The 23,370-nt window shown below is 32.0% G+C and overlaps 2 protein-coding genes across 5 annotated transcripts in view; one reads left to right on the plus strand and one right to left on the minus strand.

Annotated features, from left to right (window-relative positions):
- Nucleotides 1-3,811, minus strand: part of LOC127813892 (protein VASCULAR ASSOCIATED DEATH 1, chloroplastic) — a 102,455-nt gene extending 98,644 nt beyond the window's left edge. For 2 of the 3 annotated variants that reach the window (XM_052355002.1, XM_052355001.1), the window contains exons 1-2: nucleotides 3,560-3,810; nucleotides 3,288-3,347 (exon numbers count right to left, since the gene is read on the minus strand). In XM_052355002.1, the coding sequence (XP_052210962.1) occupies nucleotides 3,288-3,347; nucleotides 3,560-3,730 (231 nt within the window). In that variant the 5' untranslated portion in view covers nucleotides 3,731-3,810. Of the gene's footprint in view, nucleotides 1-3,287; nucleotides 3,348-3,559 lie in introns of all 3 variants that reach the window. The other variant, XM_052355003.1, reaches the window with a different exon arrangement.
- Nucleotides 3,812-20,104: 16,293 nt separating this feature from the next.
- LOC127786972 (uncharacterized) lies at nucleotides 20,105-21,616 on the plus strand. 2 transcript variants are annotated; one of them, XM_052314786.1, is made up of 4 exons: nucleotides 20,105-20,226; nucleotides 20,327-20,558; nucleotides 20,661-20,825; nucleotides 20,944-21,616. In XM_052314786.1, the coding sequence occupies exons 2-4, from the start codon at nucleotides 20,378-20,380 to the stop codon at nucleotides 20,979-20,981; spliced, it is 384 nt and encodes a 127-aa protein (XP_052170746.1). In that variant the 5' UTR covers nucleotides 20,105-20,226; nucleotides 20,327-20,377; the 3' UTR covers nucleotides 20,982-21,616. The 2 variants fall into 2 exon arrangements, with proteins under 2 accessions (XP_052170746.1, XP_052170745.1); XM_052314785.1 differs by having other exon boundaries at nucleotides 20,951-21,616.
- The last annotated feature ends 1,754 nt before the right edge of the window (nucleotides 21,617-23,370 follow it).

The following is a 23,370-nucleotide window of genomic DNA, read 5'->3' on the forward strand; positions in this document are numbered from 1 at the left end:
AGGGGAGATAGTAGACAGAATAGAGAAAGGGGAAGATTAGCTTAAAGGGTGGGAGGAAATTTGAGAGAATTTGAGAGAGGGAAATAACGAGAGAATTCAATATCATTCACATAATTCTTTCCATCCTCAGTTGTGGCTTATATATGGCCTAACAGCCTCCCACATGCACCCATGTGCAATACAACAAATAGCCTAACTGCCTATAACTAAGGTCAAAGCTCTATACCAAAAAATTAAAAAGAAAATTACAATTATTGTATAATACATGAAAACTCCTACTATTATATTTACTAATCTATCATTGGGGTCATGACAAGAGGATCCACCAATTGAAAGAGAGAGATCAACATCTTATGGGGAAGTTGATTTACTTATCCCTCACCAGGCCTAATATTGCTTATAGCATTAATGTGGTGAGTCAATTCATACATGCTCTTACTAAGAGGCATTTTGAAGCAATGAGTCAGATTCTTTGCTACCTAAAGGGTACTCCAACAAAAGGGTTTACTATTCAAGAAAAATGACCAACGAAGTGTTGAGTGCTACACAGATGTAGACTAGGCAGGTTTAGTTAAAGACACAAAGTCCACTACTGGGTAGTGCACAATAGTATGGGGAAATGTGGTAACTTGGAGAAGCAAGAAGCAGACGATAGTTGCAAGAAGTAGTGCCGAATCTGATATAGGGTTATTGCTCAAGGGGTGTGTAAACTAATTTGGATTAGTAGATTGCTGCAAAATCTATCTATTCCAATGGAAAAGCCTATGAAACTATACAGTGACAGTAAATCTGCCATCAGCATAGTCCATAATCCTATTCAACATGACAAGATGAAGCATGTGAGGATTGACAGAACCTTTATCAAATCAGAAATCGCCAATGGAACATTCACTTTGCACTACGTTCCAACAAAACGGCAAGAAGCTGATATTATTACAAAAGCCCTGTCAAGGCCAGACTTTGAAACAAATGTTAACAAACTGTGAATGATAGACATATTCACCAGCTAGAGAGAGAGTATCGAAAGATCGATTGTATCAAGCTCAAATCAGAGGAGATTTCAAACTATTTCTTTTGTATTGTTTCCTTTCATAGTTGATAGATTAGAGATTTGGTAAATTTCTTAATCTTGTTCTTCCCTTGGCCTATATATTATTCTCTTCCCATGGGTTGTAAGTGTCAGAGAAAACATTCCTGAAATAAAGATATAGAAATTTCAAGATTTCAAAAACCTTCCTTTCTTTTGAGAACAATTGATCCAAAATATTGAAATTAATATTTTTGTCTCACAGTAACACTTCTATTTTTCTAACCTAAATTCCACATACTCAGTTTTCAACCTACTTAATTTATTATCTACACCTTTTGTTTCATCCATCTACAAATTAATACACCAACGACTTCTTCTTGGATGTGACTTGTGATTTCACCCATTGCAAGAATAAAGACATAAGGGCTCAATGCAAATCCTTGATGCAATCAAATCGTAATTGGAAAGGCCTTAGTATCACTTCCTCAAGTCCTAACTCCTAACACATATTTTTGTCTGATGAAACCTATCCTTAATAAGACATAAATAAGCAATCTTAACTCCTTCCTTTTCTAAAACCTTCCATGAGACTCTAGGGACTTTTTCATTAGTTTTTTCCAAGTCTAAAAAATTACATTATCACCTCAATTTAATTTCAAAAACTTACAAGTGCACCATTTAACAATTGATTTTTATTTGCTAGAAGGCCAAGTGTAATTTTCCTTACTTTTTATAATTTTTCAACAAGTGGGGTCAATTAAAATTTTTATTTTCTTTGTGGAGTCATTAACCACAAATTTTACATACACATAATAGACCGGAAAAAAAATCAGTTGGGGTCAGTGTGAGTCAAGAGATGGTTTGCAATTTCTCCATTTGAACACTACAATTTTAGTAATTAATGGATCATGCTATTTATTGAGATCATGGACATAGTCTATTGAGAGACTGAACCACGTTAAAATCTTTGTATTCTTTTTCTCTTTTCTGTCTGTAGTTCTCTTGATATGTATGTCTCCCCAAAATCCCAGCCCAATATGTGATTTAGAAATCCTAAATTTTTTTCTTAACGAAAAAAGCATGGGTGTTCCTCCCGGAATTACCTTCCTACATGGACAGTTGTCCTGAGTGCTATTCTTATTTTGTTTATGCAAAACAGATTTCAGTTGCTACAATGATACAACCACTATATCATATCTTGGCTGGTTTACTCAATGCATGCATAAGTAGTAATTGATTGATGCATGTGCAAGAGCAGCAGGGTGCAAGAACATCATTTCTTTCTACATTGCTCCATTGCCATACATGAAGTTTTGTTCACATAATTTTGGGTAAACATCCTTTTATGCCAGCCTCTGAGCTTGATTTTTCAGGGTTTTGAGGCAAAGTTATCCCTGCGATAGTGAACCTGTAGCTCGGGATCTGCTTCCTTTCTGTGTTTTGTACTTCCTATCATATGTGCTGTGAAAGAAATAGGATAGCTTTTAATCTTAGGCTACATTCACCCATCCCTTTTTCTTTTGGTTGGGGATGGCCTCGTTTTTTTGTGCATCAGCCTTTGTACAGATTATTAGTTGTTAAAAAGGTTTGCCTAAGATTAGACCTAAGGCTCAGAGGATAGAAAGAATATGACGAAGGAAGCAAGTTAACAGCCGGTTTCTAGAAGAGTTAGGCATTATGTAACGGTAACTGCCACATAAGGCAAGTACCAGTTAGTTTTTTTCTATTTCAGTTTCCTTGTATTTCCCGCCCCTATGTTCTATAAATAGAGGGTCGGGGTGTTCCATTTCCTTCACGAGTTTCATTGTATCTTGAAGTGAGCACTGTGTGAGAGAAAAGACTAGTTGTTAGTGCTTTGAAATCTCTGTTAGAACAGCTTGTGTATAGGGCTGTGAGTGCGGTGCATGTATCATCTTTCTAATTTCAAGATAGTGGAAACCAAAAGCCTCGTCAGTCTGGACGTAGGGTATTCCTATTCAAAAGGGTATCCGAACCAGGATAAATCCCGGTGTTCTTTGTGTGTTTGTGTTGTTTTCTTGTGCTTTCAATTTCATGTGAGGATTAGTGTCTTTCTTGAGGGTTGAGTGCGAGTGTGTGAAGCGGGAATTGTGGCAACATTAGTGATCCTGGGATAGTGTGAACTTTTGGTCTTGTACAGCATCCGCCCCTTGAAGGCTCTTTTGAGTCATAATTAAAAACACAAAGACTTTAGCAAAAAAATACATAAGGAAGAAAAACAAAAATGCCTAACACTCACTTCCTCAGGTGGAAGACGAAACAGTTGCCGGTACTCCTCACTCCTATGATCTGCCTGAGCCTATTTAACAAAACAAAAAAGAATCAACATTTCATGTACCCCTGATTTACAAAAACCTGGCGAAAAAGTTAGCCAAAACCCTCCCAAAATCACTGCACCAGGCGGAGGCCGTAATTCGTTAAAATTAAAGACGTGGATGAAAAGGGAAGATCATAATCAAGCAGACACAAAAGTGTTATAACAAACAGGTACAAAAAGAGCCGTGATCGTACCTGAATTAAAAGGTCTCTGGTCAAAGAACTGGACGGATCGGCGGCGGATGATGAGAGGCCGCCGGAGGATGAAACCTCGGAGGCGGCGTCGGATACTCGGGCCGGCTGCGATGGTGCATCCATTGATTGTGGACTTCCGTTTCTCGCTGCGTTCGCCGATTCAACTACCATTCGGAGAGAGAGGGAGAGAGACAGAGAGAGAGAGGTGCGAGAGCCAGGCGGTGGAGCGGGCCAGCACTGTTTCAATTGCTTTGGATGGTAACGTAAGCTTTTCTTTGCTTGGTTGACCAACGAGGCCAGGTGGCATGATTTTCCAGCAAGGCAGCAAGAATTTCCATTTTACTAAGCTACTATATAATAATATAACTATATATATGTATACACGATGGTCTTGTATAGATTATATTTTTGTATTTTTTTAAAAAAATATTAATTTTTTAAAATTAACAGTTTAAATTAAATTATTATTTTATTTTTATATTTAATATATTTTTAATTCTTTTGTTTCTCTATTATTCCTTTTATTTTTTTCTATTATTTCTCTTTCACCCTTTACTATATGACATTGTGACGACTAATAAAATGTTATCAATTACCAAAAATTTTAGGTGGGCAGAAATTAAATTTTAAACTCTATCTAAAATTAAATAATATAATAAAATTAAAATAATATAATAATAACAAATATATATCAATAAATTATATAATTGATATATTTTCATATTTTAATAATGTCGCATAATAATATCATTATCAATTTTATTAAATATCTATTTTTGAATATACACAACTAAATTGTCGTTCAATCATTAATCTCTAATTTGATTATGCAACAGAGTCTTGATAAGTTTTATAATAGATTGTTGTTCAATTATTGATCTCTAATTCAATTATATAGGTGAGTCTTAATAAATTTCATGATATAAAATATATATTTTTTATTATAATTTTAAATATGAAATTGATAAATTTGTAACAAAAAATGAAAAAAATTAATCTCTTTAATTAAAACATAGTTAAAGAAACAGTCAAAATATGTTAACATACACAAAAAAAAAATGGATCAAATTTTTATATATCTTATTTTTAATTTTCGGCTAATATTGAAAAAAGCATTGGCAGTCGCCACTAACTACAATGACTGATGATTTTCGGCGATCATAGGCAACCACTCGACACCCTTATTCTCATCAATCAACATACCCAAAAATCAATAAAATTTAACAACCAAGTTTTGTAGATCTAAGTTTAAACTTCTGGTCAAACTCAATGTGCGTAAACGTATTGGCAATTGCCACCAGCCAAAGTCGTTGGTGGTTTTCGGCAATCAGAGACAATCATTGAACACCCTTATCCTCATTAAACAATATACCCAAAATTTATAATTTTTAAAAAATTCAGGGTGGGTATTTAGAACAAAAAAATTAAAAATATTAAATTATTATTTATAATATTTTTTAAAAAAATTCAGGGTGGGCAATTGCGCACCCTTAGCTATACATGACTCTACTACTATATAAGGACGAGGATTTCTTGAAATCAAAACCCACAATAAGTTTTAGTGTATGTTCCAACAAATCCATTAAACCACGATGGGTTTCAATGGATTAGGTCCAATAAATCAACTTTACTTTTTCTTGTTTTTGTTTTTGTTTTATTTTTATTTTTATGTTTTGTAATGTTATAAGAAATAGTAAATAGTAGTAGTGAAGGTAGTTTAGAAATTATAAGAAAATTAATTGTCACTAATAAATGGTAGGAATATATGTTACATGAAAGTTAACATCACGTGGGTGATCGGTGTAATTTAAGCAAATCTTAAGAACAGTGAAGATAGTTTTGTATTTTGAATGTCTATTTTGAAATTATTAAAAACGAGTTTTTTTTTTTTTTTTGTCTACAACTTTTTTCGAGTTTTACAAATTTTGAGCGTATTTGAAATGAAAATAGCCAAAACAATTTTTGTTATTTTGAGCTTTCTTTATTAAATTTTTTGTTATTCTCAAAAATACGTTTTTAAAAATATGAAAGTAAACATGTTTTTACTATTTAAAAAAAATAAAAATAATAAAGAAAAAAAGGCTTTACATTTAACTTGACCTTTCAAGACAATGCATCATAGATTAATGACAATGTATCATATATGTAATATGACAAAGATCGTGGAAACGAGGTTTATGAAAACATATTTTTCAAAAGAGATTCTTAAAGTGGTTGGTCAAAAAGATATATTTAATCGATTAGACAATATCTCTAAAATGATTTAAAACTTTTTGGACATATTGGGTTGATGAAAAATGGCTTTAGTCGACTCAATTATGACTAATGTACAGTTTGAAATTTTAGATAATATTAATCAACTAAAAAAAGGTAAAGTAGTCGGCTAAACTAGTGCCCAATTAATGTTATTTTTACTATTTTGTTTGGATTTAATTAACCAAACTCATTTGTTTGAGAATTTCTAAATATTTCAAAATAAACACTCTTCCTTTCTAGCGTTGATAGATGAGTATCACCTATTTGATCATCTATCTTAGCACCCAAAACTTTAATAATTGAGGAACATTCAATTATATAAAAGATAATTTTATTATAATAATTGATTACATAAATAAAATAATACAACCACAAATTAGTTTATTTTCTATGAAAACCCTTAATTTTTAATATACTTTAAAAAAACATTATCTCCAAATGATTACAATTGTAGGAACATTGGAAGAATATTTATTTAGCTTTAAATATCATTCTCCTAAGAAAAAGTAAACTTAAGTTTGTTGTACTTGTTAATTATTTAAAAATATTATCTCAAAATCTTAATTAGTTTGGTAATTATTTTATGAATGTTTTAAATTTTGAAATAATATTACATGGCTTTAAGCATCGTTATGATATGAAAATTAAAAAATAAATAAATAAATTGGTATTTTTTTTTTAGAATTTTAAAGAAAAACAAGTTATAAGAGTTAAAATAAATGCAACCTATTTCACTCCGTCAAAGAAACTATTAGATTATAGTTAGAATAGAGGATGAGAAAATAGGAATGGGAATAGGATTCCACAAAAGGTTGTTTGGTTTCTATAAGTGAATAGAACAACTCATTCTCTCAAAATAATATAAAAATTTCATCACAAAATAAAAAGTATTATTACATTTTTATTTTCATATTTTTCTTTTAATTATATATAGTGTTGTATATATAAGTTTGTCATTGTCATCTACCTACCATTCTCGTCAACTTATCACTACTTAAATTAATTTTGTTTTTATCAACAAATTTCATATTTTTACCTTAAAAAGGAAAATAATTTCGTGATATAATATTCACTAATTATATTATTGTTTGGAATTAAACATCATTTTTATAAACTCAAAGTGAAAACATGCATCTTTGGATCATTTATGAATGGAACATAGATAGTTGTGGTATTTATCAAACACAACAATGTGACTTGGATACTTAGAAATGACACTTGATTTGAGACTCTACGCTAGTGTATTATATTATATGTCTAATACAAGTATACAATATAAATATATATTAATGATAAATATATTTAGTCAATGCAAGTGTACAATACGTTAATACAAAAATGTTATACTAAATATCACTCTTTAATGTCCAAATAACATTTTTATATCAAATAGACAATGTCAGTCAATAAATTATCAATGTTGGCAACAAGTATATTAGACAAATGATATGATTGCCCCAGCTACTACCTCGATAATTGCCTATATGTTTATATGAGTCATATGTAGACGGTGGTATAATTGGTTAATAGAATGACGTGATGAAATTATGTTATCTGTTAAAATGGCTAATGTAAGCAAAATGGTGTGACAACATTAACGTATAATATTATAATTATGTATTTTTGTGAAAGGCATGTTTACAAATGACTATACCATGTTTAGTGTGTGAAAATAAGAATTAGGTATTGTTTCTTGTCAATGACAAATTACTAGGTTGTCTTGTAATTATATATATTATAATTATATAAAAAATAACCAAAAAAACGAAAAAGCTTCATCCAATGTGACTAGAGATAGAGGAACTCCCTTGTTGGGTTTTAACAATTCTAGAAAAATATGAGACTGTAGCAAAGCACTAGGAATATGAGACTTGGAATTGAAGTAATAACTCGTTATTTAAGTTTGAAATTGAAAGAAACAAGAGATAATAATTGACAAATAAAAGAAAGGCAATCGTCGATGGTTTAAATATGAAAAATAGAAGAAAAACTAACAATGGTTCCCAATCTATGTTTTCCATCATCACGAGCCTCGAGAAAGATTTGGCAATGGAATATCGTAGAATTATTATCCAAATTTCAAGAACATTCATATCAAATCACTAAGAATGAAATAAACCATAAACGGAAGCGTACATGTATCCATTGTGATAATTGATCAAAACGAGTCTTTTGATCTTCCAATTGATTCGTAGTTTTTTAGAATTTCTCTATTGATGGGGATGCAGAAATATGAAAACTTTTTTTTTTTTAATCAATTGGGGACCATAACCCCTTTATATATAACTGCTAAAAACAATTAACAACTTCTAATATTTCTAAATTGGCCCCTTATCAATTTAGAAATATAACTTATATCTCTATACATTAATTCCATGATAGTTTAATATCCAATAGCCCAAAAATAAACTTTATAGATCACTTTTAATTGGCTAAACTTTAAGATAGTGTTACACATTTAAAAAAAAATACATTTGTGGCCCTATATATTGAATCATTTATTTTCAACAATCTCTCACTGGGCCACATATGTAACCTTACAAATGTGCACAACCTTATGAGCTCCAATTTTTTTTGCTGTCACTATTAAGGGTATTTCCGAACAATCTCGTCCATTAATCATATTGATATAAGATCAAAGTGATCTTCGTCACATTTAGCGTGACTAAGATTCATCAATGGTCACGTATACCAATACAACCAAATAACACAGATCAATCATGGATGTGTAGCATGGAAATTACATGTGATGTGATCCAAACATGTTTATTTCCAACTGGTCCTACCTTATTCCTTAGTGATATTAATACTGAACATAATATATTAGAGTGAAATGAACCGAATACTTTATTTCTGTACAGAAAATATTCAAATACAATAATGTCTTCAAAAACAAACATAACACAACGAGAATACAAATTCCCACTAAAACATGATATCCGCACACAATACAACACCCATATGAATAGTGTGCTCATGAAAGACCTTAGGTGATAATCCCTTGGTAAGCGAATCCGCAATCATGGAGTTTGTCCTAATGTGTTCTATGAAAATCTGTTCACTCTGCACTCTTTCCTTCACAACTAAGAATTTTATGTCAATATGCTTAGACTTAAATGAGCTCATATTGTTATTGGAATACAGAACTGCTGATTTATTGTCACAATATAACTTAAGTGGTTTTTCTATACCATCTAAAATGCGCAGCCTAGTGATAAAATTTCGCAACCATATTTCGTGGTTGGATGCCTCATAACACGCCACGAATTTTGCTTCCATGGTGGAAGATGCTATGAGTGTCTGCTTGGCACTCTTCCAAGAAATGGCTCATCCAACTAGCAGATAAATGTAGACTGAAGTGGATCTCCTACTGTCTTGGCATCCGACAAAATCGGAGTCGGTATACCCTATGATCTCCAATTGATCCGATCTCCTATATGCGAGCATGTAATCTTTTATTCTCTGCAAGTATCTCATAACCTGTTTTGTTGCTTTCCAATGATCCATGCTAAGGTTGTTTAAATATCTGCCTAACATGCCAACAATGAATGCTATATCTGAACGTGTACAAACTTGAGCATACATTAAACTTCCAACAGCTAACGCATAGGGAATCTTTTGCATCTCTTTAACTTCAAGTTGATTCTTAGGGCATTGACTAAGACTAAATTTGTCTCCCTTAGCGATAGGGGTGTCACCTGGCTTACAATTCTGCATGCCAAATCTTTTAAGCACCTTATTGATATAGCTATTTTGTGATAATCTAAGAATATACCAAGAACGATCTCGGTGTATCTGAATCCCTAATACAAAAGAGGCATCACCAAGATCTTTCATCTCAAAATTCTTTGATAGATATCTCTTGGTTTCATGCAACAAGCCTATATCATTAGTGGCAAGCAATATGTCATCAACATACAAAACCAAGAAAATATGTTTACTCCCACTGAATTTTTGATACAAACAATCATCCATAGCATTAACCACAAAACCAAACGAGATAATTACTTGATGAAATTTGTGGTACCATTGACGGGAAGCTTGTTTGAGCCCATAAATGGATTTCTTTGATTTACAAACTATATTCTTTAGGTCTCTTGACACAAAGTTTTCTGGTTGCACCAAATAGATCGTTTCATCAATGTCGCCATTGAGAAACGCTGTTTTAACATCCATTTGATGTAACTTAAGATCAAAATGTGCAACAAGCGCCATAATAATCCTAAAAGAGTTTTTCATAGAAACTGGAGAGAAAGTCTCTTTGTAGTCAATGCCTTCCTTTTGGGTAAAGACTTTAGCTACAAGACGAGTCTTATATTTTTCCACATTACCTGTCGAATCCCTCTTGGTTTTAAATATCCATTTATAACCAATGGGTTTCGCACCTACTAATAATTATGAGACAAGATCCCAAACTTTATTGTCTTGCATAGACTTGTACTCCTCATTCATGGCATCAATCCACTTTTGAGAGTTAGAATCCTGCATGGCTTGATGGACATTAATTTGATCATCATCCACCATTCCAATATCTTTCTCATGTTCTTGTAGAAATACTATATAATCGTCTGGGATAACACTTATTCTTTCTCTAGTGAATCTCCTTAGTTCTTGAGGTTGTTGAGTTTGTTCTTCAGGAATAATTACTTCATTCTGAATGTGAGGTTGTTCAACATTGTCTTGTTGAGGTTCCTGATTTCTTTCTTGATCAATGACAGGTATAGAAGCCTGTACATTATCAAAAATAATAGTAGGAAACGAAACCGATTCCTCCTTAAAGACAATGTCTAACCTTATTTCTCCCCCCAAACTCAATACCCTCAAAAAATGTCGCAGTTCCCGTTTCAAAAACTGACCTAAGTATGGGATCATAAAATTTGTAACCCCTAGATCGCTCAGAATAACCAATAAAGTAGCTGCTCACTGTTTTGGAGTCCAATTTCTTTTCATGTGGCCTATAAGGCCTTGCCTTAGCTGGACATCCCCAAATGTGAAAATGCTTTAAACTAGGCTTTTTGCCTGTCCAAAGCTCATAAGGTGTTTTGGCAACTGCTTTAGTTGGAACTCTATTTAGAATATAAGCTGCAGTCTTTAGTGCTTCCCCCCATAGTGATTTTGGTAAGGTATAATGACTAATCATACTCCTCACCATATCCTTAAGAGTTCTGTTTCGTTTTTCAGCTACACCATTCATGCTAGGAGATCCTAGCATAGTGTATTGTGAGATGATTCCACATTCTTCTAGGAATTTAGCAAATGGTCCTGGACGTTGTTCGCCTGAACCATCATATCTGCCATAGTACTCACCACCACAGTCATACCAGACGATTTTAATCATTTTGTTGAGTTGATTCTCAACTTCAGTTTTAAAAGCTTTGAACATGTCCAAAGATTGAGATTTCTCATGAATGAGATATAGGTACCCATAACGTGAGTAATTGTCTATGAATGAGATAAAATATTGTTGACCATTCCAAGAAGCCGTAGGGAATGGTCCACAAATATTTGTATGAATCAATTTTAAGACGTCTGAAGTTTTGTTGGCACCTAATCTCTTAGTTTTGGTCTGTTTTCGCTTGATGCAATCAATGCAGACATCAAAGTCTGTGAAGTCAAAGGAATCCAAAATGTCATCAGACACAAGTCTCTCAATTCTAGCTTTTGAGATATGACCTAATCACTTGTATCCTAATAACGCTGAATTTTCTTTGTTTAATTTGCATTTAGTACCCCGAGATTCTACATGCAAGGTTTCATGATATGATGCAACAGTATCAAGCAAATATAGGTTATCATATGCACATGATGAACCAGTACCAATAAAATTTGAATTTAATGAAAGACTAAACTGATTGTTTCCAAAAGAACAATAATATCCAGATTTGTCCAATAAAGAAATAGAAACCAAATTCCGTCTAAAAGACGGTACAACAAAAGTGTCTTTCAAATCCAAATAATAATCAGTTGCTAATAATAACCTAAAAGTGCTTATTAAATCAACTTCCACTGATTTTCTATCACCAACAAAGATGTATCTTTCACCATCAGTTGGCTTTCGGTAGCTCAGGCAACCTTGCATAGAAACACTTATGTGAGTAGTAGTACCAGAATCTAACCACCAAGTGTTTCTAGGTACTGAAGCTAAATTAATCTCAAAGTAAGAATTGTACCTTTCTTTGCACGCCAAGCGTGATATTTGGCACAATCCTTCTTTACATGTCCAAGCTTATTGCAAAAGAAACAACCCTTATTGTCTTGTTGTTGTTTCTTTTGTGCTGGACTCGTAGGAGCAGCTTCATATCCTTTCTTTCTTTTCTTACCCTTATCTTTAGAGATGCTTGCCAAGTGAGCACTTTCAGTTCTATCGTGCTTCAACCTTTCTTCCTCTTTCACACAATAGGAAATGAGCTCATTTAGAGACCATTTCTCCTTCTGGAAGTTGTAACTGACCTTAAATTGATTAAAGTGTGCTGGAAGCGAGATTAATACCAAATGCACGAGCAAGTCATCAAACAGCTCAAGCTTTAATCCCTTAAGTTTTGAAGCAATGTGAGATATTTCCATAATGTACTCCCTTATGTTATCTTTGCCTTTATATTTCATTGAAATCAAGCGTTGCAAAAGCGTGGTTGTTTCAGCCTTATCATTTTTCGCAAAACGCTTCTCAATTTCGGCAAGGAACTCCTTAGCATTAGTTATCCCTTCGGACGCTACACCCCTAAAGGCTTCTGGAATGCCGTGCTTAATGATTATAAAACTCATGCTATTTAAGCGGTCCCACTTCTCAAAGTTCTTCCTATCATGAAATGAACTTTCATCTGTAAGAGGAGTGGGTTGCTCAATGCTGAGCACAAGGTCTAGATCCATGCAGCCTAGAACAATCAAAATATTCTCTTTCCAATCCTTGAAGTTTGTCACATTCAGCATGAGAATTGAATTTATATTGGCAGATATTGTAGTAGCAGACATATTAGCTGTATAGAGAACAAAATAACCAAATAAAAAACATGCTCAATTAATATCCATAATAAATTAATCAATAAATTCAAATGATGGTGAGCCCCATCTCAAGATACCTAGCATAACATTAATATCAAGTATTTAGACAGTAATATTAATTGTAAGTGATACTCTTGGTGTAGTAATCGAATACTGATAATAATTACATATCAAACAATAAATCTTCCTTTGGGCCGATTTATTGGTCACATGTATAAACTGAACAATTATCACGCATTTATTTCCCCAAGTGCATATGAAATTATGTTAAACATTTACCTTTATTTGGGCCGATAAATATTCACATAAGTTACATCCACACAACCGTTTATATTTCAAAACAAATTAATTTCTACAAGAGATGTCACTTTGGCGACATGTTGTTTCAATTAATTTATTTCAAAATATATATATAAGCAAGCCAATATCTGAATTTAAAATTGCATCAAATAACCCTAATTTTTTTTAAATGGAGAAAAAAATTGTTTTAAATTAATTTACTGAATTTAATTAATTAATTAATTTACTAAATTTGATTAATTAATAAATTGATTTATTGCAGGCTTAGCTTGCAACCCAAAAGCCCAAATCACCATGGACCTGTTTGGCCTATGTCTGAAAACCCTAGGAGTTTCATCTCCTATAATGAAGGCAACAGGTAGGCTGCCCTTCTGCCACGACGCCGCGGCCTGGAGGCTGCGGCCATTTCTTTTTCTTAATGCAACGGCCAAATGGCCGCTGCTTTTCTTAACTTTTCATTTTATTTAATGCAACAGCCATTTGGCCCCTGCCATCTTGATGCCATTTTATTTAATGCAGCGGCCAAATTTTATTTAATGCAGCGGCCATTTGGCCGCTACCATCTTGATGCCGTGGCCACTGGCCGCGGCTTTGACTTCCTTAATGCCGCGGCCAAATGGCCGCGACTGTTCCTTACTAGCGCAGTTTTTTGACATTTGGCTGCGACTGTTCCTTACCAGCACAGTCTTTTGACTGCGCGTAACTGAATGTAAAAATTGATTTTGAAAAACTGAATTCATAAAAAAAACTTAAAGATCATAATACTAAAAGTAAATCATGAATCATAAATAATATAATTCTTAATGATTCAACATGAAAACCTCTCTGATACCACTTGTTGAATTATTATCCAAATTTTAAGAATATTTATGTCAAATCACTAAGAATGAAATAAACAATAAACGGAAGCGTACCTATATCCGTTGTGATGATTGATCAAAATGGGTCTTTTGATCTTCCAATTGATTCATAATTTCTTATAATTTCTCTGTTGATGGGGATGCAGAGATATGAAAACTTTTTTTTTTTAATCAATTGGGGACCATAACCCCTTTATATATAACTGCTAAAAGCAGTTAACAACTTCTAATATTTCCAAATTGGCCCCTCATCAATTTAAAAATATAACTTATGTCTCTGCACATTATTTTCATGATAGTTTAATACCCAATAGCCCAAAAATAAACTTTATAGATCACTTTTAATTGGCTAAACTTTAAGATAGTATTACACATTTAAAAAAAAAATACATTTGTGGTCTTATATATTGAATAATTTATTTTCAACAAATATTAGATATGATGAAGGTGGCCAGTTGGTCAAGGTGGTGGTAAAAGATTGGAGATAAAAAAGTGATCAATCACGATGGCAGTGAAAGACCATAAATGGTAAAGATAGTCATTTGTGATGTTAGCGAAATGTTGAATTCATTGCATGTTAGATATGAGCCCTAAAGATCAGTTCCAGTGACACAAAGGGACTCGATCTTGTAATTCCTTAAATATTATTTAAATGGCAAGTTTATGTTTTTATTTAAATTGCAATATGGTTTAAATTATAAAACATATATCCATTAGTATAATAAGAAGTGGATACCATTCTTAAATGTTAAGAATACGAGTTACGGATAATCCACAATTTGTTATACTATAAACATGTTCCTGGCTATAGAATTCCTATCATGGATGATAGCAACTCGTAAAGGCCAGCACATTGTCTTACTCCTTGTTTCAGTATGAGATACTGAAAGATAAGGTTGGTGAGTCTCGTGCCATTCTGTATGAGCTATAGAAGGAAGATAAGTGGGTGCTCGTTACAAGAACGAGTTCACTGAACGGGACTGTTAACATTAAATCACATGGGTTATTTCTCACGGGTCAATGATTTAATGTTAGCTGAGATTTTACAACTAGTCCTTAGACCTGAGATGACATGGATATCTGTGTATTGGTGGATTAGGATATCAACGATATCATGTGGTTGTTCTAATCAAGGATAATCATACGTATCTATGTGCCTGATTCAGTGATACATGAGGTATGTGTGCATTAGACATGGAATCTATCACCTCGAGATTTATGAGGAAGATATCCTATGCGATCCAGTAATCACTTGACGATAAATCCTTGGCCGAGGTAATATGACGATGGAATTTGTTCCATACGGGTTGTGTCATAATTTGTCAAGATTGATTTTGGATTTGGTCATATGACAAGATTAAGAGATTCGACCTACTGACCATGATCTCATATCTTGTCGGGATATAGGATGATAGAAGGACCGTATTGTATGGTAATGTAGTAAAAGGTTCACAATACCCGCTTCACAATAAATTGGGTAATCATGATATATTGCTAGATGTCACTCATGATTTACGAGAATTAATTGTTGATTATTCTTGTTGCCAATTTATTTGTGGACCCAGAAAGTCCCACCCAAAAAGAAATTACTTTCAAAGAGAAAATAAATAAATTAGTAATTTTATAATTACTAATTATAGTGCATTTATTTATTAGATAAATAAGAGTAATTAAATAATTATATTATGAATGTAATTATTTAATCATAGATTGGGTTGGGCCTTTTGCTAGTACATTAGGCTTGGCTCAATGGCACTATTGGATTCAAATAAATTCCATTGGATTGGGCTTGGTCCAATTGCATTAAATGGAATGGGCTTGAGAAGCCCAACCCATTTAATGAAGAATAGTTTTTAATTGGAACTATAAATAGCTCCAAACTCTTATTTTCTCTCATAAGTGTCTTCTTGATTCACTTGAATGTAGAGAGAATTTGGAGAAGTGTTCTTGAATCCAAGAGGTAAGTTAGAATTTTTTGTGAAAAATTTCTTCTACTTATCTTCTCTCTTTGATATTCTTGAGTAGAAGTGATTTCGGGTGGACCGACTCGGCATCCTACACTTGGAGGATTATACGGCGGGAAATCTAACGGTGAAATAAGATTTCATCAAAGAGATATTTTTCGTTTATGCCTTTGTTTTATTAAACCATAATTTCTGAAAAACGGGATACCTCTAAATTAAATTTTAATTTCCGCTGCGCATATGTTAAGATCTATGTAACTCAACATTGCACATCCCCTCGTTAGATTGATTTTTGTGCTTAACAAAATATGGTTTAAGTGTTTAAATGAAATCTTAATGGTTACTCTAAGTTTATCTTCAAGTATCCATAAGCTCAAAAGAATAACTAAATTAGAAAGTGTTATAACATGTTTTGGGACACATATGAATAATTTGAAATGAAATCTTAAGTAACATAATATGTATCAATCGAGCAACACCTAGGTTAAGCTTAGTTTTAACTTATTACTCGAGTATTAGGTATTATTAAATATTAAGGTTTAAAAGTTTGAAGAAAGTATTAATCCGAATAATGCCATTGTATTACTTGAGTAACCTAAAAAATGTTTAAAATATATTTTAAAACTTTATTTAAGTATTTACTCAACTAAAATAAATTATTCGAGTAACTCAAATAAATTCTTAATCAAGTATTGAGATGTACTTGAATATTTTACCAATGGTTATTGATTTCATTATTGACTAAGTATTAAGGTGTACTTTAAAATGACATTTAGTGGTTGATTTGAGAAATTAAGGGTAGGAAGAGACAAATAAGTAAAACAAAAAAAAGAAAAAGAAAAATGATGGTTAAAGACCAGCAATGGCAATTAATAACCAGGAGATATTTGAAGAAGATGATAAAATACGACATAATCATACACATGGCTTTATGCGCGTGGGTAGCATGCATATGATGGACATTTGATTTGCACACACGATGTGAAAAAACAAATAATTAAATAAATAATTAGAAAAAATATATAAAGAATAGAAAAATTATAAAAAAAAATATTGAACCTCGAAGCATGGTGTATAAGGTGGGTTTATTTATTTATTATGGATGAATAAAGAATTCTTATACTAATGGCATATTAGATTGTATAACTCGATAAATAAAAGTGGTGTACCCTCTTAAAACACATGGTGATGTTAAAATATGAAAAATCTCTTATTTACATTAGTTATGCATGAAAATATATAATTTTAACTCTTACTATCAGATTCATTTATTACATTAATATATTCAAACATGTTAGGTGAATCAAGTTCTAACAAAAGATCAAGAGATTGAAACCTTTATGGATGTTTTAGTTATTTTTATCGAATTATTGATCTATTTAAGTTATGTTTTATGACGTGTATATTATTTGTGGTAATAATATTTTAAATTAGGTTTGATCTAAACTACATTTTATGTTACACTTTGATTACCTGTCTTAATTTTATTTTGTTGAAATTGTTATGTTAAGGGGTAAAAGGAAAATTTAAAAAACTTTTAGGTCAAAATGTAACTAATTATTGAAAAAAAAATAATTCTTAATGTTATAGCATGTATGAAAAGAAAGATGTTACAATAGTGGCGGTGAAAGATCAAATATAGTGGAAGTGGCTAGTCACTATAGTGGTAAAAGATTAAAAATGGTAGTGAAGGTTGGTAACGACAATGATCTAGGTTGGATAGACAAGGATTTTTTTTTATTTGAAAAACATGTGTATTGATATAGTTTTAGTAAATAGCTTTTATATTTATGTTCGTTTGTGCTTGGTAATATAATGAATGGTTATTGCTTTGAATGTATTTGATTAGCAATGGCCATATGCTAAATAATAAATGGTGTTTATTATATTTTAGAAATTGTTGTTTTATTTTCCTTATAAAGGAATTAAAGACCAAAACATCAAATATAATAAATAAGGGTAAATAACAAAAGAAATCTAAATATTTTTGCGAATTTATAATTTTATTTAATTATTTTAATTTTGATAATTATATCCCAATTAACTCAATTAAGTGTAATTTTATCTAACACTTAAAATCGATTTGCAATGTGTATGTCATTGCTAATGTGACATGCCACATGTTATAAAAATCAATATGAGTGCGACATGGTAAGTCACGTGTCATAAAAAAAAAAAAATATGAGTGGGATACTCAAACTAAAACTTTGCCTATTAATTAAGGTTAGTCATTTTATTTTTTATATTATTTATTATTTTTTTTCTTTATATGTACATATTGATCTCACTTATTTTTTTATTTTTATGACATGTGACATACCACGTAAGTAATGACACACACCTTATAAATTGATTACAAATATTGGATAAAATTATATCAAATTGAGTCAATTGAGATATAATTGGTAAAATTAAAACAATTGAATAAAGTTACAAATTTACAAAAAAAGAAAAAAATTGAGCTTTCTTTTGCTATTTATCCAGTGAATAAAGTATATCTTCATTTTTTTTTATAAATTATGTAAAAAATGAATATATTAATGATAAAAAAATGCTTCACCAATGTCTGATGATTTAGCATAAAGGTGTTTTATTTGTCTTTTTTTATTTTTTTTCAAATTCTCACCCTCTTTCATAATTGAACTTGATACTATAAATTTTTTCATTAATGAGCTCAATTTTATTTAGTATTTTTTACTATGAAATTTTTATGGTTGTAAGAATTACTTTTTGTGACAAGTTTTTTTTTTTTGCATTTTATTGATAATATAAAAAAACATCATATTTCGTATAAAAATACTTTTATCTTATAATTTTTATATATTTTAAATTACCTCACATAAGTAATTCTAAGCCGACATGTATTTCATGACTTGATAATATTTAAGTCAAATGAATAATTTAGTATCTAAATAACATAAAAGAACTTAGCTTAATGATTTTTTTGCTGACGTGGTTAATGAGATTTTAATCTTTATTAGCCTCACGCAATATCCATTAATAAACATATATTCAAAACATATCATCATCGTTTAGCTAAATAACATAAAACAACTTAGCTTAACTGTTTTTTGCTGACGTGGTTAATGAGATTTTAATCTTTATTAGTCTTACGTAATGTCCATTAATAAACATATATTCAAAACATATCATCATTGTTTAGTCGATTAGAATCTCTCACTGGCGAGAGTTTTTATCCACTTATTCTTTTTTTTGTTGATTTTTATTTTTTTCCATCTTTACTTATTCCCAAATTGCATGATAGATTTTGGAACAAATCCAAAATGTACCACTTGCAATGGTTAATAGGTAAGAGAGAGAGAGAAGAAAAATAATCATGAACCACCAAGCATTAACACCACTATATTTTTTTTCACTATCACCATTGTAAGACCATAACTCATGATATCGTTTGATCTCATTCCTCTTCCCATCTTTGTTAGGTGAGACATTTTATCCTAATATTTGATTGCCTTTTTGGACTTTCTACTTTGTTTTCTCTCTTTCTTATTCTCATCATTTTTGTGTTTCAATTTGTGCCTCGCCAGTACAATTGAAATAATAGAATTGAATGTCCATTAAAAAAACATTTGGCATCGGTAGTGGAATTTCACATCAATAAAAACCATTAAATTAAGTTATATTAGCCTAAAATTTAAATATGTACCAAACTAAGATTTGGCGCATACTTAGATTAATCTTTTAGTTTAATACTTATAATAAGCATTTTCTCATTATTTATAGAGAATTGATACTAGAAGTACATATTATACTTGCAACATTTGAAAATGGTTTATTTTTTTCTTAATTTTTGTATTCTTATTTATTTTTCACAATAAAAATATGAAGTCTATAACAACATATATTCTTATATTTAAAAATACAAAAAGAATCATTATTTTCTGTCATGATGAAATGCACATTTTTATATTATAAACACTGTTGTATAATTTTAAAAAATTTAAAATATATAATAAATAATAAACTTATTATAAGAGTAAGAGTTTTTTTCACTATAACTGTTATTTTAGTCATATTATCAAATTCCAGTAAAGTCTGCGGGGATTTTCAAAAAGTGGGGTAGTTATTGTAATTTTCAAAATATAAGAGGCCTTGTAGAAAATAAACAAAAAAGGAGGGGGTTTAACGTAAATCGCTGCCCTTTAAAATAAGGTCGGGGGCTGTACATTTCTAGGTTAAATCAGAAGCCAGCATCTCTCTCTCTCTCTCTCTTCCCTGAATCAGAATCAGCAAAGAATGGCGACTGGTGATGAACTGCATTGAACTGGTAGGGTTTTCCTTATCCTTCTTCGTTTCTTTTTACTTTGATCGAATTGTTTTCGCAGTTGTTTTTGTTGTCTTATTCATTTCATTCCAATTATTTTCAGATTAGAGTTTGAGAATGCTTGGCAGACTCGATCGGCGACTTGCTTCTGACGATGAGATCTGTCTCCAACGAAGCATCGGACGCTTTGGCCTGTTCTTTCGAACAGATAACCTTCATAGATTTTGTTTTGTTTTCTTTTTTTGATTTCATACACATCCAGATTTCAAGCAGCAGGCGGAACTGCTTATTTCCAAGTGTCTCAAACATTGAATCAATGATTTACCACATTTGCGGTAAATACCTCTGTCTATCTGCTCACTCATGAAATGTTTCCACTTTATTAGTGTAAATGTTTGCCTCGTTTTTATAGTTCACGTTGGCTAATAATGTTTCAGGTCTTGACCATTTCTTCTGCAAAGAAAGCTCAAGACAAAGCGGCTATGGTCGCTTACCACAGACCCACTTCGTCTGCGGATCCCCCGACCACCTTAATGCTCCTCCTCCCCCTACTCCACCTGTTCCCCCCGCTGCTAGTGCTTATTTCTCTCCCTCCTCCTCTGGTATACATTTACTCCATCATCCTCAAGTTCTTCATCGTGTAACATGTTTGTGATTTCTTCTATGTTTTAGTTTTGATAGTTTACGTTGGCTAATAAAGTTTCATTATGGGGCACTAAGGTTGCAGACAAAGTCGAGGTATCGATGTACAAGCATGAGCCACTCAAAATCATCATGTGACATGGTGAAGGATTACCTGTGTAAAAATTGAGCGTCGGGAGAGAGATCCGAGATTTTGAAGCTCTATTTGAAGCAAAGGTATCCTGAGCTTTAACGGACAAGCCTGGACACATGCAAGATACAATACAATAGGGTAAATATCCTCTTTCTGATCAAGAAGCAGAAGATAAATATATAGCTGCAGTTCACACATGGAAACACATTGATTTGATCGAGAATATCAGCTCCAAAAAGTTGATTCGGGACGTGAGGAAATTGCGGCCAAATTTAATTCTAAGGACTTCTGAGAAGAAGCTTACTAATGCTTTTGAATAGTCCATGGATGGGAAAAATTTATATCTATATGTGGGTGGAAAAATATGAATGGTCTTGAAGAAGCCATGAATCATATTTTGTGTTTGTGTTGACATAACAATGGCTTCAAATAGTTAATTCTCATTGACGATGAGATTTGAGAGTTGGTGTATGTGTAACCTTTCTATGGTCATGAATGGGAAATTTGTATCTATAGTTTATGCAGGTAGGAAAATACAATGCTTTTGAAGAAGCCATGAATTGTATTTTGGTGTTTGTAATTTGGAAGACATTGTTTCCGATTTGCTGTTGATGTACTTTTAGATCCTAATTGATGGACCCTGGAATGTCCTTAATAATGGACAAGATATAAAATGTGTTTTTTCTTTGGTTTTTATCTTTTTTCTTGCACAAATAATTGAGGAAAGAGAGAAGATGGACTTCCATGATAGTCCCTTGTGTGGATACACAAACAGTATGTGTAGAAATCATTGTAAGAGCTTGCATATTTCTATTTTGGTCACTTTGGTTAACATGGTTTTGTACAACTACATTGAGGGGGTTTAGAAACAGATTGAATAAACATGGTATGAACAAAGTTGTATAGATTCTCAATAACTACAAGGGGGGAACTCAACCATGTAAAGAGCACACGGATTCAACAAATTTTTTTTTTGGGTAGATGGGTTCAACTTGCACTAGGGAATATATATGTTCCTGTGATTTGTCAATAGCATGCTGATGGAGGAAAAGGTTTTGCTGCAATACCTTTTTCTAAGACTGTCAGTTTTTCCATTATACGAGGGAATGACAAAGCTTCCGCTAAGTTCTGTAGACACATCTCTTTCTGGTCTATCAAAAGGTAGTGCAATTGAATTGGGAAAGTGAAAGAATACATGGATGGGGGAGATGATTGTTTATCAAAACAACTACTTTATTATGATCTACGAGATCAGGTAACAAAAATTATATTATAACATGAATTGTATTTTCTTTTCCAAACTAATCGAATGCTCGATATCAGTTCCCAGACATGGTTGTTTGTGTATGTTTATTTTAGATGTTCTAAAGTGATGCTTGTTTCAGAAATACATGGGACAGGAAGGACTGTTAGAAGAGTCCAGTGACACTATTTACTCACATGTGAAAGTCTAGATGACTTCCAGGTATGCTCTTTATCTTACTGTTTTATTACTTTACACAAGAATCCAAAAGAGGCAGTTTTATTACTTTACCCTTGTCCACACTAAAACTTTCGTGGTTAACAGGGAAATAAATCGTTCTTAAATTCATCTTATGAAGTGTAAGCTTCTTTCTAGGTTAAATATGTGAGCGTGATGCTACCGTTTCATGAAAGATGAAAAGCATTTATATCACAATGGAACAAGCTAGTTCATTTCATCACTTTTGTCCTTTTCCTAACAGACACTTTATGGGAGCCCCTGTTAGAATGGAAAAGGGAATTTTGGATGCTTTATGGAGTGTGTTAAAATTTAAGCTGCTACTAATGAGTCATGATATATTCGTTAGTTTTTACCTTACTTCCTTTTTTCTCCATTGATGTAGCATTTCTAATTTAGTAATCTAATTCATTCAAGTTTATGAGATGACTATTTTTGTCTATTCAATTTTTTTCTTTTGTTTTAATATTCCCTTCCCTAGGACAGGGTTGTGCTTATTAAAGAATAACTTAGTGTTAATGTTGAGTTGCACATTGGTGAAAACCTGAGCTTGTATAATGGGTTCTAGAAAAAGGTGGTACATTGAATCAAATGGTTCATACAACGTGCTTGTCATGCTTGAACCTTTTCATCTAGTCCACAAACCATACTTAATGTAATGTTATCACTTTAGTTTTCTAAAATGCTGGCATGCTGATTTATTGGCTCATAAGATTGAGAATTGTTTTGTACTAGCCACTAGATGCGTGGTACATTATTTCTATACTAGATGTTATAATTCACATTTCTTGCTTTAAACTTTTGGACAAGTTTTGTTAAGAGTGTTTTGTCTCGAGTAAGGATGATGTTGGCTTTGGCAGTGAGTGTGTATCATTATCTTAGAGGGTATAGA

This window comes from Diospyros lotus, chromosome 12 (genome assembly GCF_014633365.1).
Source record: "Diospyros lotus cultivar Yz01 chromosome 12, ASM1463336v1, whole genome shotgun sequence".
Classification (NCBI taxonomy): Eukaryota; Viridiplantae; Streptophyta; class Magnoliopsida; order Ericales; family Ebenaceae; genus Diospyros; species Diospyros lotus.